The sequence below is a fragment of the Alnus glutinosa genome, chromosome 1, assembly GCF_958979055.1.
Source record: "Alnus glutinosa chromosome 1, dhAlnGlut1.1, whole genome shotgun sequence".
Lineage (NCBI taxonomy): Eukaryota > Viridiplantae > Streptophyta > Magnoliopsida > Fagales > Betulaceae > Alnus > Alnus glutinosa.
This window is the reverse complement of record NC_084886.1, coordinates 14,623,706-14,640,700: the sequence shown is the minus strand read 5'-3', so window position 1 is coordinate 14,640,700 and position 16,995 is coordinate 14,623,706. Positions and strand designations below refer to the sequence as shown.

Here is a 16,995-nt window from a genome sequence, read left to right as displayed (position 1 = left end):
GAAGAAAGATAAAATAATATATTTCTCGTTAAATATTTGCCAAGTGTCACACCTATACCCACTCTCGCTAAATAAGTGTAGGACTACGCTCGAAATACTCAAGAGTAGAGAGAGCTAGACCAAAGTAAACGGTGTGGCTTACACGCGACTAATTTGCGTGTGGAGTAGCATTCCACTTTCCTTCTGGGGTAGAGCACTCTATGTTTGGTCACGCCACCTGACTGTTGCCATGTTTGAAGAGTTGAGAAACGTTGTATGATTGTATGAAGAGTTTTGACGATATATCCAGCTTTGTTTGGCTATTTTTCTTATTTATTAATAAAATTTCATGTCCCTGCGTCTCTCTCTCTCTCACTCACAAACACGTAAATCCACGTTTAGGCATTGCCTTTTCGTAGTTATTGACTGACCCTGATGTGAAATTATACCAACTCTTCAATTTTAGTTTTTCCTTTTTTGGGATCTTTTGACGACTTTTTTATGGGTCTTAATGGGTTGGGAAGATGGATATTTTCTCTGACCCATTGAGAATCTGAATGTGCCTGGTATTGGAGTGAAAGATGAAGGATTTTCCTGGGACGCCTGGGACTTTCACCGGGCTTGTTCTCAGGATTTCACAGTGCATTTTTGCGGCTGGGTCGATTGCTTCTATGGCCACCACCACCAGTTTCTTCAATTTCACAGCTTTCTGGTATTTTTTCCTTCCCCAACTCTGTAATTTCTTTTTTATTCATTCATTCTTTTTTTTTTCTTTTTTTTTTTCCTGTTGTTAATCTCCTGTTCAAAGCCTAGTATATCAATATCATTGTAATGCCTCTTCAGCTTCAGACCCATATGTTAATCTCTGAGTTGTGCCCAAATTAATCATGAGTAATCCGTCCACCAGAATTATATTGACTTGCTTGGGGTTTTGAAATTTACCATTTCATGCGTGGGAAATTGTTATTTAGAGAAACATTTTTATCAGAGGACCAATGTATATCTGCACGAATTAGCTCTGCAGATGTTGTTGGAATTAATGTCACCCATAATTATTGGCATCATGATGATTCTTGCAAGCAACAAAGTTAAAACTCTCTAGTGAGCTTCATTTCGTTGGCAATTATGAAGAATGTTTTCAATTAAAAACAAGTTGAGCATGTCCTTCAGCCTTCAGCCTTTGGCACTTGCAGTTGTTTACAGTAACTCCAGCAATGAATTCTACTGGGTACAAAGCCTTACATCTAGTTTACATTAGCAATCCATCCTGCTTCTTACATGACTGAACTGACTACCTTTTACTGAAATGCATCTTAGTAAATAATAATTTTGCGAATTATGTGTATCATGGCCATGAACGTACTTTCATCAATCTATGCTTGCCATTTGTTTTCCGTCTTAGAGGAGTTCGACATTCAATGTATCCTCCTTCCTAAATAGTTGATTCATACCATTTCTGACTCATTTGATAGCGATCAGCAAAGAGTTCTCAGCATTTTCAGTCAGGCCCTTCTATAGAGTGCTTGTGCAGTGTTACCAAATAGAAGGGGAGTTAGTTACTAGTGTTTTGCATTCTTAGGCATTTTACTCAGGCTGAGAGGAGAATACCCTAGATTACTATATGCTTCTCTCCATCAAGGCAATCTAGCTTGGCCACTTTGCATATATTTTGCTTCAGAAGATATGGAAGTTTCAATCAATATCCATTTTACTTATTTGGCTGTGTGTCTGCTCTGTTCTCAAAGGAATTATTCGCTTTGGAGCAAGTTTCCATTGAGCATATGATAAAACCTGTGTGCTTTGTTAAGCTCAACTTTTTAATTTGTTCTATATTTTATTGGAACTTGAAATCTGGTTGAGACAAAGTGTAATAATTACGATTTACGTTTCAGTGTATTTGAGATTCCATTGGTAATGGAATATTTATACACTTTTGATGTCGAATCTTTACCCATTAAGCCATGGTATGGTATACGCAAGGTGCTTTTTGATTAAATGCTATAGCCACTATACATGCTTTCAAAATGTGTCTGGAAACTATGGTCAAAATTGACACCATGGAACGGCATATGCTTTTATGTTGTGCCTTGAGATATCTCTTTACCTTTGCTATTCACATATGATCTGATTTTTTCTCTTATCTTGTCTCCTATTATTGCTACCTGTAAGTTCCCACAAAGCGTTTCTATCTAAGCCCTACCCTTTCTGTTCTTAGCCACCCATATAATCGTGCAAATGGATTTTGGCGGCTCATTAATAGCAGCAAAGATGTCAATCTTGAAATTTATATAAGATCATAGACACTTGAGTTTACAAAATCTTGGTTCACTATTACTCCATTGTAGCATCATCTGCTTGTCTGGGTACAAAACATAGAGATGTAGTACTTGCACATAATTGATTCACTATTACTCAAGCTTTGCAATTTATGCAGGTTTTTACTTTTTTAAATGCCATTATTTACAGAGGGAAATGCACAATTTTATGCTCTCTCTCTTTTCTTTTCTTTTTCTTGTTGCAGCTACCTGATTGCTTCAATGGGTTTACAAGTCATCTGGAGCTTTGTGCTTGCTGTGTTAGATGCATATGCCTTGGTGAGAAAGAAGGTCCTGCATAATCCTGTTTTAGTTAGCCTCTTTGTGGTCGGGGACTGGGTCAGCCTCTATGAAACTTTGATCAAACTTAATTGTTTCATTTCTTCCAAAAGACTTGTGTTTATAGTGGTTTTCATTTATAACTCGATTGATTTTTAAATTCAACAGGTGACTGCAACACTGTCTCTTGCAGCAGCTTCTGCCTCAGCTGGCATCACGGTGTTGTACTTTGGCGACTTGGGAAGCTGCAAGTTAGGAGAAGAATGCCAGAAGTACCAGATGTCAGTTGCCTTGGCCTACATGAGCTGGGTAACAGTTGCAATTTCATCTCTAATTATGCTTTGGCTTTTGGCTGCGGGTTAGACCTTTTCATTGTATATAGGCCACTCAACCCATCTGTCTTACAGAAATTTTGATCTTTTCGTGATGTTGATAGAAAAGGAAACAAGCAAAACAACGTTGCAATGCTTTACAATTACTTCAGTTCCTTCATTTTTTTTTCCCCAGGTGGGTTGGGGAAAGGTACAGTTTGTATTCTTGTGGAATTAAATTAAAAAAAATGGAAATATATCTTGTTGAGGAAATGAGTCATACTATTTGTCAATCAAATTACCTTCTTTTTTTTTTTTTTAACTTTTTCATGATAATGTTTGTGTGCATGAGTAAGCTAAAATATACTGTCATAAGCATAGTAAGACAGCCTGTCGGTGGTTTTGTTCTTCTGTTGATCGCGTGACATGGTTAAATTAATGATTCACCCTTAACTCATCATTATAGTGGGAATTAGTGGGTAATGAATGGCACCCGGATGCTTGATTTATAATTTATATACAAAAGGGGGACCACTGCCTTTTCAAAAAGAAAGGGTTCCTTGCTCAGAAAACAATAAGAAATGAAAACACTAGGATCCTTTGTTTTGAAGGAAAAGGCAATGACAGTTTGTGGTCATGAGTGGGCAGGGGATTGTGAGAATTATGTCAATCACGTTGACATGGAAACACCCTCAATGTGGAACCAGCAAAGCTGGTCTGTTGTTGTTGCTTTTAGGCCCCACGGGCAGGTAGGACAACAGTTAATAGATCCCATCGAATTGGGGACAACGATCCTCTCTGGTTCATTTGAACCGGAGAGAGATTCAGTTAGTTTTATTTTAGGGATAAAATTATTCTTTTATATTTTTATAGACAAATTTACTCCTCAAATAACATTAATTGGATCCCCTACAGTTCATTTGAATCGGAGGGGATCCAAATGCTCGAATTGGGGGTTGAGATTCTAATTCACATTTGACCTTGTAAATATTAAAATTAAAATCAGGTATGCATGGTTGTTAGACACAGATTAGTTGAGAAACTATTGCTGGCTAAGTGTGCAATTGGTACATGAAATGACTATTTCATTTGAAAAAAGAAAAACCATTGCTCAAAATAAAAGAAGCTAAAATGGAATAGCTATTCATATTCATTAGTTTGATTGTAACACTAAAATAGAACCATAAATATGTAATTTGGTACAGTGTAATATACTGGTGAATGAAATCAGATTGTAAACAAATTTATTAAAACACCTTTCTCATACAATACTAATTTACCAGCTCATTCCCAACTTCTCGACTCCATCGCCTGTCATGTCAGTGTGTTACACTGCATCAAAGATGGGAAGCACAATCTTACGGAGGTGGACAAGGTGAGAGAGCTCTTCGTAGAGATCGACAACAATGGCGAAGAGTGAGCTTATCGCTAATGCAGGCGGCGACCTTGGCATCCTAGAAGTGGCGGCGGGCCGGCGGCATAAGAAGTGATTGAGATGGCACGGTAAAGTGGGAGGAGGTATTTCTCGGAGGACAACCCCATAGAGGCTATGCTAAGGTGCCTCACCCGAGCCGTCAAGCTTCAGCACGAGAGTAGTAGGTGGAGCAGGTGGCTCTGGTTGGTGCTCATATATCACAGAGTGTGTGACAAGAGAGAGGTGGTTGGCTTTTGTGTCAATGTCAATTGATGTGCTATTCCTAACAGGAAAGAAATAGCTATTACTCTCTTCTTGGGAAAGAATTTGAGAAATAGATATTCTTATATAATAGCTATTCCCATAAATAATAAACTAACCAAACAAATGGAATAGCAATTCAATTCCACTCTTTATTAGGCGTAGAAAACCCTAGTTATCACTTGAAGCCCTAATTTTTACCTTTTGACCTTCACCGTTCGATCTCTATCTAAAGACCAATCTAGTGGTCCATAAGCATCGACTGATTGGTGAATGGCACTGTTCTATCGGTAATTGAATCTAAATCCTTTTTGGATATTTCTCCATTCAAGCTCCCAACTTCTTACCACCTACTTGTCTTTTATGAGTCCTAGGGTTCTAAAGTCACCCGCTTTACTAGCCTTGAATATATTTGGGTCTCAAAATCTTAACTTTACCTCAAAACCCTTAAACTTATAAAGTTTCCCACCCATTAACATTCTTAAACAACAATGACCCATAAAAGGGTTGAGTGTGAATGGTATTTCACTGTTCTAATCCTGACCATAAGTTATCTAGCCATTCTTTCTCAATAAAAGGCTCATTTTCTAGCTTGATCTATACTTTTGACATGTTAATTACCTTATTAACGAAAATTAAACTTAAATAACATGAAATATAGGTTAGAGTTTTGGATCTTATCCTTGGTAGTGTGGCTTCTCCTTCCTTAGCCTTAAAGCACCATAAAAATGGCACATTTTTCTCTCTATCTCTGCTACTGGATAGACGGAAGAAATGAAGTTGCTAGGGTTTTTGTGTTTGTTTTAAGTTTTGAGTGTATTATTTTCGCATGCAATCTGATGTAGTTTAATTGGTCGTACCAACCTATCAGTGGTTTTTTTTATAAGGTTATTGACGTGGCATTGATCGGTCACTTTTGTGCGTCGATTGATAGGTGCACTTGAATTTTGGTATTTTAAGTATTTTTCTACGTAAATTTTTTTTTTTTTTTTTTTTTTGCCTTTTTAGGGCTTCTATTTTACTGGTTCTTTTTTTTAAAAAAAAAAAAATTAAGTAATTTCTTTACTCTCAAATATTATTTTCATGAATTTAATATTTTCCTTTAATTATTATTCATCATACATGTTATTGAATTTTCTTTTATAATTTTATCAAGAGTTTTGTTCGAGAGTATTACAACAGTGACCTTTACCGATTTGGGGTGGCTATTTTATGATGCCTCTCTCAAAAAATAAGGTAGATGATGACTCCAAGGTGCTCCCTTTGAGAGTAATCCGTACCTCCACTCATATATATATATATATATATTTTCAACATCTCCGCTTTAACCCCATATTATGAGTTTTTTCCATGGACCAAAGAACTTGCAAACCAATTTTATTCATAATACTAGGCCTTAACCCATTAAGATATCTAGCAATCCTTTATGATTCAAACCCATTCAAATTATTACAAGCCAACAATCTAGAAAATTAAGTGGTATACTAAAAATAGACTTACCACCTTTCCCACAATTCTATTACATTTTTAAAAGATATTGCTTATACTCCGGGAGTAAAAATTTATCCACCAACAATTGATGCATCTTCCTCCATATTATGATCAGGGATGGTTAGGACATAATATCGCTCCTTATGACCACTCTAAAAACAGGTCTATTAGGCGTGATGTTGAGGTCCATAAAAGACTTTTATTTGTCCTCTTTAACACCAATTGGTTTAGGCGGAATGACAGCTCATGGTCCGACAGCGCTTTTTCTTAATGCTACATAACTTCTTCATTCTCTTTTGTAATTGATCCTACCTAACTGCAACCTTGCTTTTTAATCGAAAAGCCACGAGTGTTACTATACACTCCTCCGAGAATCTTCATCATTTTAAAAAATCATTCGAATTTCAAGATCTAATCCAAGAAATCTTCAATATACATATTCATTGAATATGAGAATTAGGGGTGTACAAGCGATTGTGGGTAGTAGTTATTGCTTCTAACTACCAACTACAACCGCCTTAAGCAATAATCAAATTGTCATAACCGCAACCACTCTGTCTTAGGCGGTTAGCAGTTTTAAAATAACTATCAATTAGCGGTTATTTAAACTTCTAATCGCTTTTTAGAAATTGATCTATTTTGGTGTTTTAGACCTTCATTGAGCCTTTTTTATGGCCTATTTTAGATTAGTTTTGGGCTTTTTTAAATAAGTAGAAGGCTTTAAAATGTAACAAAGTTCAAGAATATTATTATTTATGAATTAAGATCAATTTCATTAAACCCAAAATAAACACCCTATAAGATATATCAAACACACCAAAACAATGTCTTTTTGTATATTATTATTATTGCTGTTGTTGTTGTTGTTGTTATATATATAAGGTAGACAGTTAGCAGTTATTAATCGTCTCCATTTTTTTTCCTTCGCCTATTCCTAAAACCGTTAACTACCCCGCCGTAAACAGTTAGTAATTTTTTTTTATCGCCTACAAAAAGCATTTATGCAATTAGCGGTTAACGATTATTAGACTGTTAAATAATCGCTCACTTGTACAAGTCTCCCCGATGGGAATATCGCTGTCAACTTATATTCTTCAAAATCCCTATTTTTCCCCCTCATTTGGAATCGATCACCTTATGCCTCATCTTCGTTAATTGTCTACATCAGAATCTTCTTCTTCGTGAGTTGGTTGACAATGATGATTGCGAATTAATATTGCACCTTACATCAAACATATATGTCTAACATCAAAGCTTAGGTGACTTAGGCGGTGGCTTAAGTCCCTAACTAATAATTATACAATAAATATACATATATGATTTAAAAATAATAATTATTATTAAGGCTCAAAAAAATATTTAAGACTCTAATATGGTAAAAATTTAATAAAATACTCTTTAATTAAGGCCCACACTTAATAATTGTACAATAAATTAAGGTTATTTCCAAAACAAATTTTAGGACTCTAATATAGTAAAAATTTAATAAATAGTTTTTAATTAAGGCCTTCAATCATGGTAAAAGTAATTACAAATTGAAAGTCTCAAAAAAATCCATAAATACTTGGAAAGTCTCACTTATATACTCTTTGTAAAAGTCCCCATTTTTACATTCATGAAATTAGTCCAACATGCATAATTTTTTCTCCAACGTTTATTTGAATTGAATGTGTAGAAAAATATGAAAAGTCTTCAAAGTGCATAAATTCTCATTATTTGAGTTGTGCATAATAGATATATAGAATTATACCCTCGGTGAATCTTCAATATTCAACAATTTTCTTTCGCATTGTGTTCTATTACAAATCAATAGTTATATATATAACTTATTTCCAATTTTCTCTTTATTTTTCTTTAAGTCTTATTATTTCATGTATTTGAATTGAGTGATAAGTCATTCTATTTCTAATAAGTTTTAAAATACATTTTACAAATAGAAAAAAGTGCTCTAATTGAAATATTAAATAAAAAATATATAATGTAAATATTTAAATATAAGAAAATTGTCTCACTTAAACTTGTCACCTTAGACCTCAAAATTTATCGAGCTAGCCCTGACCGACCAAAAGCAAAATCTCCGCCACCTTGATCACCATAAGCATTTGGATTTTGATTAGCATGCAGTGAGCCCCAAACCAACGACGTCCATATAAATGCACGGATATCTCCGCCCGGCCCCTCTAATATTAATTAATTGATGCCGTAGATCGATCGAAGGTGTAGGATCAAGAGTTAATTAAATATCTCACGTTAACTCAAAAATTGATTCCATTAAGAATGAATAAAAGTATTCTACTTTGCAAATTAAAACAATCTGAAAAGAATTCCTATTAAATTCTATGACGCAACGTGATTGTTCTGATCGATGGATATATAGATATAAATGATTCCTCCAGCGAAGAAAGTAGCAAAGGAATTGAATCTACTCAGAGACAAATTGTATGCAGATTTCATATAAAGTGCAGGTTCTGGAATAATAATGCAAAAGTTAAATTCACCAATGAAATAATTTTATAATTTAAGAGGAATATTGTACGTGGTTATAGCATGAAAATTTTGACATGCAACTTGTCTTTATAAAAGAGGATATAATAATTCTGGCTAATTCTAAAATATACGAATTGAAGTTGCCCATCAGGCATATATATATATGGCCGGGTTAATGTATATATATATATATATATATGCTGAATTTTACTTAAGACTTACAAAGCACACTCGTATTATATACTAATAATCACATGATAATATTATTTTGGATGCCCAAAAAGAAAAATTAGTTAAATAAAAAGAGTCCCAACATTATGCGCCCATTAATATTTCATCAACTAATTATAAATAGATCGAGTGATCATATATATTATTCAATCATTACACCCAGTGAACACGTATATATATATATATATATATATTGTTAAGGAATTTCCCGCCATTTAATAAAATAATAGAGAGATGAGCTGGTGTCTACGGTTAAGAGAGAAGATGTCTGAGATGGAGCGGAAGATTCTCCCTAATTAATAATTTTGTCTTATTAATCGATGGTTGCCCGCCGCCGATTAGAGAAAGTAGGATGATTCGGTATAAGCGCCTGGATTAATGGGCTCGAATTGATGAAGGAAAAGAAAAGCATATTCGAGTAATAAATGTTGACGCGAAGGACATTTATTAAGGGACATTTATTAAGGGCAGACATATAAAAGGTTTGGGCTAAAAAAAAAAAGAGGTATCTTCTTCCTAAAAAAAAGACAGACAGATTTCTTCTTAAGGAAGTTTTTTACACCAATTCTAACTTGCTCGTCGGAGGAGGCGTTGCCGGGACACCCCGACGACCCCTTTTGTTTTGCAGATCACTTGAGGAATACTCATTGGATTTCGACACACTTGGGAGCTTTGGCGCGTGCTGTTCTCCGGGATTCCAAATCGTCAGCTCCAAAAAATTTGCTAACATTTTGGCGCCGTCTGTGGGAACGACGTGGTCACGTGTTCCTGTGAATACCAGAATACTTGGAATCTTCTATGGTAAGTACGCGGTTAACTCGAAGAAGCATGGTTGAAGAAAATGTGCACGAGAGACCAGGGACTTCACACGACCCCCAAGCTGAGATAGCCCGCTTGAATGAGAAAGTGGCGCAACTCGAAAGGGAGCTGCAGGAGCGAGATCGCACGAAGCGGCCAAAAGTTCAAGGAGACCCCCAACAGGGTGATCAGGTGAATCTTGAGGGTGAAGATGGGCGTTCGGAAGAAGTGGTTGGAGGTGAGGACGAGTCTGACAGTGATACCGAACTTGTTGACATTATGGGGAAGAATAAGAAGGTGAAAAAAGAGTGGGCTCGAAAACTGACTAAATTGGAGCAACAGTGTGATTACTTGATGGGATCTACGCAGTCGGGAGCTAAGGGGAAAGCTCTGTTGACCGATAGCTTGTTTTCTACCACTGTGTCCCCCTTCACTGATCGTATAATGTCATGCCAACTCCCAAGTAAGTTCAAAATGCCCGAAATACCCGTATATACAGGGTTGGGGGACCCTATTGAACATTTGGCCAGTTTTCGGGCACACGTGGTGCTGCATGCCACTCCGGACGAGGTTGCGTGCCGAGCTTTTCCCCTTACTTTGGCTGGGGGAGCTCGAGAATGGTTCAGAACTTTGTCTCCCCGTTCGATCTCAAATTTTGAAGATCTCGCCAGGAAGTTTGCGTCACAGTTCATGGCAGGCGTTGTCCGGAAAAAGCCGGCTCAACAACTAATGACCATTAAGCAAGGCCCCCAGGAGTCATTGAGAAGTTACTTGCTCCGCTTCAACCAGGAGAGGTTGGCCGCGGAGACCCAGAATGAGCAATTTATCCACTGTGCCATTTATCAAGGAATCAAGAAGGATGGTGCCCTCATGGCGGACTTAGCAAGAAGACCGGCAGACAGTTTGCAGGAATTTTATGATCGAGCGGAAGAGTTTGTGAACCAGGAAGAAACCCTCCTTGCGTTCCGAGGGGCTGAGGGGCCAGGAAAGGAAAACCCGTTACCGGACAGGAGATCAAAGTCGAGGGCGGCCCCGGAAGGAAGGGAGGTTGCAGAGCGCAGGCCCGCCAGGAGAGTTGAAGGTTATCACTGGACGCCTGTGAATGCTCCGGTGAAGGAGATTCTCATGGAAATCAGGAAGGACCCGAGTTACAGGGAACCCTCACCAATAAAGGGCAATCCACCTCTGCACAACCGGCATAAATACTGCCACTACCATGGCTCTTTTGGTCACTATACAGACAATTGCATTTCTCTGAAAGAGGTGATAGAAAAGTATATAGCTGATGGCAAGTTGAAGCGTTTCGTGGAGAGACGAGAGGGCACCTCGGAGAAGCGCCCTACGTACAAATTTGCCGGGAATCAGGGATTATCCGGACGTGATGCGCGCCCGGGAAAGCAGCAATACTATCGAGAAAGAAGACCGCCTCAGCAGCCCCGCAGAGATGTCTGAGTGGAGAAGTCGCCAGAGCGCGAGCGGAGCAGAAGCCGCGGGAGGCCGCAGGACTCGGGGTGCTTCCCCGAAATCCAGACTATAGCTGGAGGCTTTGGAGGGGGAGGCGAGACTTATTCCGCTTGCAAGTCTTACGCGAAGGAAATGCGAGAAGTGTCCATCTACGCGATTACAAGGCCGGAAAAAGCAGCGAGGCGCGAGAAGTTAGCCATCACCTTTTCGGATGAGGATTATGAGGGGGTATACTTACCCCACTCAGACGCCCTGGTGGTAACCATGGTTATAGGAAATCATAGGATTCATCGGGTCTTGGTGGATAATGGTAGTTCAGCGGACATTCTCTATAAGTCGGCCTTCGACTTGATGAAAATTAGTGAAGATAAGCTCTCTGCCTTCAGATTTCCCCTGGTGGGGTTCGCGGGGGAAAGGGTGATGCCACTGGGGTCAATTGAGCTTCAAGTTACAGTGGGCAGTTCCCCGACAGAGAAGACGATTCCGGTAAGGTTCCTTATTGTCGATCAGCCCTCCGCATACAATGCTATATTCGGGAGGACGGCTCAGGCTGAGTTGAAAGCGGTCACATCGATACCCCATCTCAAAATGAAATTCCCGACGGACGACGGGGTGGGAGAAGTCCGAGGGGAGCAGAAGGCAGCCCGCAAGTGCTACAATGTTTCTCTGGGGGGTTCTTCCCGCCAGGCACTCCCCGGTCAGGGGACAGGTCCTGTGGCTAAATAGCAATTACAGGCGAGGAGCCCGACCGGGGATCTCGAGGAGGTGGAGGTCGGACCCCAAGGTAGGAAACTCCGGGTAGGCGCACAGCTTCCAACAGACGAGAAAGAGAGGTTGGTGAAATTTTTGCGGGACCACCTGGACGTCTTTGCTTGGGAGCATGATGAGATGCCTGGAATAGACCCCTCGGTTATCGAACACCGGCTGAATGTTGACCGGAACTGTAGACGGGTGAAGCAGCGGAGGAGGACTTTCGCCTCAGAGCGCAATCAGGCAATTGCAGACGAAGTGCAAAAGTTGATAAGAGCAGGATTTATCCGGGAAGTTGATTATCCGGAATGGTTGGCCAATGTAGTGTTGGTATGGGAAGTGGAGGATGTGTGTAGACTTCACTGACCTCAACAAAGCTTGTCCGAAAGACAGCTTTCCGCTCCCCAGGATAGACCAGCTCGTCGACTCAACGGCTGGTCACGAAGTATTAAGTTTCATGGATGCATTTTCCGGTTACAACCAAATACGCATGGCGGAGTCCGACCAGGAGAAGACGTCGTTCACGACTGATCGAGGGCTATATTGTTATACGGTAATGCCCTTCGGATTAAAAAATGCTGGTGCTACATACCAAAGGCTGGTGAACAAAATGTTCCAAACGCAAATCGGGCGGAATATGGAGGTTTATGTTGACGATATGCTTGTCAAAAGCCTGTCTATTGGAGGCCATATTGCCGATCTGACGGAAGCATTTGAAAGCTTGAGGAGGTACCGAATGAAGCTGAACCCGCAGAAGTGTGCCTTCGGGGTCGACTCTGGAAAGTTCTTGGGGTTTCTGGTGTCATATAGGGGAATCGAAGCGAATCCCGATAAGGTGAAGGCCATTTTGGAAATGCCCTCCCCCCGGACGATGAAGCAACTGCAACGACTGACGGGAAGGTTAGCCGCTTTGAACCGCTTTGTTTCCCGGTCGTCAGACAAATGCTTGCCTTTCTTTAGGGTGTTGAAGAGGGCTTTCAGCTGGACGGAGGAATGTGAGAAGGCCTTTGCGGAGCTGAAGACCTATTTGTCCAATCCCCCACTCCTGAGTCGCCCAGTGGAGGGGGAGATCCTCTATTTGTATCTTGCAGTGTCCCGAACTGGAGTCAGCTCGGTATTAGTGAGGGAAGAATCGGGCAAGCAGAGGCCAGTGTACTTCACTAGTAAGGTATTGCATGGGGCGGAAGAGCGGTATCCCCGGATTGAGAAACTAGCGTATGCTCTGGTAATTTCAGCGCGAAGATTAAGGCCCTACTTTCAAGCCCATGCGATACGGGTTCTCACTGAGTACCCCCTTCGGAAGGTGCTGCAGAAACCCGATTTGTCGGGAAGGCTAGTCAATTGGGCAATCGACTTGGGGGAGTTTGATATCGAGTACCATCATCGAACAGCGACAAAGGCACAGGCCTTGGCTGATTTTGTAGTAGAGATGGGTGAAGGTCCGGATGAGGAAGGGCCGACGAAGGGACCGGCTTGGGTTGCCTACGTTGATGGTTCCTCAGCGGGGGGAAGAAGCGGAGCCGGAGTGGTGTTCCGGGGGCCCGACCGAGAAGAGCTCAAGTACGCTCTGAAGTTTGATTTCCCTGCCACTAATAACGAGGCTGAGTATGAAGCTGTGCTCTCGGCCATGGAGATCGCGCGGCAAATGGGAATAATGGATATAGGGATTCGGAGTGATTCGCGAGTGATTGTTGAGCAGATAAACGGAAGTTATGCCACACAGGAAACAAGGATGTCCGAATGCCTCAGAAAAGTACATCAGTTCTACTCGTACTTTGACAGGATCGTCATAGTTAAGATTCCCCGGGAGAAGAATGAGTTGGCAGACGCTCTCTCGCGAGTAGGGTCAGGGTCAGACCCCGCAGTGTCAGTACGCGGCTACAAGTTCCTGACCAAAACTCACCCCACAGTATTTGTGACAGAAGAACTGATGCAAATAGGCGAGGCAGACCCTGAATGGGCTACAGAAATTGTACGGTATTTGAGAACGGGTGAGCTCCCGCCGGCCAAGGAAGATGCTCAGAAAATTGTCCGGCACTCAGCACGTTATGTTTTATTCGGAGGAATTTTATACCGACGGGGGTATTCTTTTCCCTTACTAAAATGCCTACCGAATGAAGATGCGAATTATGTGTTGAGGGAAGTGCATCACGGAGTATGCGGAAACCATTCAGGAGCTAAGGCTCTGATGAACAAGGTTGTCAGGGCAGGATATTACTGGCCGACGATGAGTAAAGATACAGCGGAATTACTAAGAAGCTGTGATGCGTGCCAGAGATTCTGCCGTATCCCCAGGAGCTCCCCGGAATACCTTCACTCAATTACCTCTCCCTGGCCATTCGCCAAGTGGGGGGTCGACATTGTCGGTCCCCTACCAACGGGAAAGGGTAACAAAAAGTTTGTGCTTGTTGCAGTGGATTATTTCACTAAGTGGGCGGAGGCCGAGGCACTCGCCACGATCACAACCGAGAATGTTATTAAGTTCCTATGGAAGTCGATAGTGTGCAGATTTGGGATACCTTATGCCATGGTGACCGATAATGGCAAACAGTTCGATTGCGCCCGCTTCCGTGAATGGTGTTCCGAGCTGGGCATACGGAAGAGTTTCTCCACCCCTGTCTTCCCTAAGTCGAACGGCCAGGTGGAAGCCACCAACAAAACATTGATCCAAACGTTAAAGAAAAAACTCGGCCAGAGGAAGGGAGCATGGGTCGAATATCTCCCAGAAGTGCTCTGGTCTTACCGGACTACGGTCAGAACTGCAACGGGGGAGACCCCGTTTGCCCTCACCTATGGGATGGAAGCAGTAGTACCCGTTGAGGTGGGGTCACCAAGTTTCAGAGTGGCCCACTACAATCCGGGGTTGAACGAAGAAGGAATGAATCTGCATTTGGATTTGTTACAGGAACGCCGGGAAGACGCTCGCACAGCATGTACGGCCTATCAGCGCCGTGTGGCCAAGTATTATGATAAGAAGGTTAGACCCAGAGAGCTTCAAGTTGGCGATTGGGTCTTGCGGAAGGTCAACCTGATGACTCAAGAGCCTACTGATGGTAAGCTGGGACCGAACTGGGAAGGACCGTACAGGGTTGTTAGCTCCTGTGGAAACGGGGCCTATCGCTTGGTTACGGAGCAAGGGAAAGCCGTCCCAAGGGCTTGGAATGTAGAACACCTAAAAAAGTATTATTTTTGAAATTCTTGTCTTGTAAAGTGAAGCTCTTGTTGTATCAACTCTTAAAACATTTGGACCCCCTGTCTCCGGACAGGGGGGTAAAGGAGCCTGCCCCTATGAGGGGATAGACGGGTGGACCCCCTGTCTCCGGACAGGGGGGTAAAGGAGCCCGCCCCTGCGAGGGGATGGACGGGTGGACCCCCTGTCTCCGGACAGGGGGAAGAAGGAGCCCGCCCCTACGAGGGGATGGACGGGTGGACCCCCTGTCTCCGGACAGGGGGAAGAAGGAGCCCGCCCCTACGAGGGGATGGACGGGTGGACCCCCTGTCTCCGGACAGGGGGGTAAAGGAGCCCGCCCTGTCTTCGGACAGGGGGGAAGAAGGAGCCCGCCCCTACGAGGGGATGGACGGGTGGACCCCCTGTCTCCGGACAGGGGGGTAACGGAGCCCGCCCCCACGAGGGGATGGACGGGTTGACCCCCCGTCTCCGGATAGGGGGAAGAAGGAGCCCGCCCCTACGAGGGGATGGACGGGTGGACCCCCTGTCTTCGGACAGGGGGGAAGAGGGAGCCCGCCCCTACGAGGGGATGGACGGGTGGACCCCCTGTCTCCGGACAGGGGGAAGAAGGAGCCCGCCCCTACGAGGGGATGGACGGGTGGACCCCCTGTCTCCAGACAGGGGGGTAAAGGAGCCCGCCCCTGCGAGGGGATGGACGGGTGGACCCCCTGTCTCCAGACAGGGGGGTAAAGGAGCCCGCCCCTGCGAGGGGATGGACGGGTGGACCCCCTGTCTTCGGACAGGGGGGAAGAAGGAGCCCGCCCCTACGAGGGGATGGACGGGTGGACCCCCTGTCTCCGGACAGGGGGGTAACGGAGCCCGCCCCCACGAGGGGATGGATGGGTGGACCCCCCGTCTCCGGACAGGGGGAAGAAAGAGCCCGCCCCTACGAGGGGATGGACGGGTGGACCCCCTGTCCGAGACAGGGGGGAAGAAGGAGCCCGCCCCTACGAGGGGATGGACGGGTGGACCCCCTGTCTCCGGACAGGGGGGTAACAGAGCCCGCCCCTATGAAGGGACGGATAGGTAGACCCCCTGTCTCCGGACAGGGGGCTACGGAAACAACCCTCACGAACGAATAGACGAAAACTGCTTGGTTTATGATTACTCCAACTTAACCGTTCTACATAACAAATCTATCCGTTCCTACTTCGCAGCAACGCATAGATTTGGAGGGGAAAGTGGGGCAGTATGGGAACAACGTCCAAAGGAGATATTTAAAAAGAGGAAAGAACATATTTATTGATAAAATACACAGTTACATGTTGCAGAATATTTGAACGGGCATACATGAGGGTGAATCGGGTGTCAACAGGTCACCGACCTCTTCCGCTTCCTCCCCATGAAGGCGTTGTCGGGGGGCGATGTTCATAGCAGACAGGAACCCACCGGTTCAAAGGCATAGGTGGCCAATGCATAGTGGGAGAGTGGCGGGAAGCCGGACGATGGGGTCCACTGAGCGCCGGAGTGGACCCTGATGCCGGCGGGTCCACTGAACGCCGGAGGGGACCTTGAAGCAGGCGACTCCCAACTGAGCATGGCAAGCAATGGGATATCTCCGGCGTAAAGCCGGAGATCGCGCCTCCCTTGCTAGATAAAGCCGAAGATCACGCATCCAAGTTGGTCTAAGTGCTGGAATTGGGGCACTCCTGACTCCATGCCTGAGTGCTGGAACCGCGACGCGACCCCAAATGAGAAAAAGCAAGTGCGAGAGCTTGAGAGGAAAATATGATGGACGGAAGACCTAGAGGTGCATACATATATAGGGGCGGAGTTGGTTAAATGCGTTCACTATTCCACTAATGGCAGGTATACCTAACGCTGAGAATTTAGATTGAAAATTAATTTGGGCCGGTAGCCATCAATGGAGTGAGACCAGACAAGATGTTCATTAATGACAGTCATAAATGAAATATACGAATCTCTCTTTTTCATTAAAATAATAAAGCAAAACAGTACATCGGTATTTTCAAAAGAAGAAAGGAG

The 16,995-nt window shown here is 43.1% G+C and overlaps 1 protein-coding gene across 1 annotated transcript; it reads left to right on the top strand.

Annotated features, from left to right (window-relative positions):
- The first annotated feature begins 290 nt into the window (after positions 1-290).
- LOC133873972 (CASP-like protein 5B3) lies at positions 291-3,160 on the top strand. Its single transcript, XM_062311786.1, has 3 exons — positions 291-691; positions 2,501-2,633; positions 2,742-3,160. The coding sequence occupies exons 1-3, from the start codon at positions 561-563 to the stop codon at positions 2,934-2,936; spliced, it is 459 nt and encodes a 152-aa protein (XP_062167770.1). The 5' UTR covers positions 291-560; the 3' UTR covers positions 2,937-3,160.
- Positions 3,161-16,995: the final 13,835 nt, after the last annotated feature.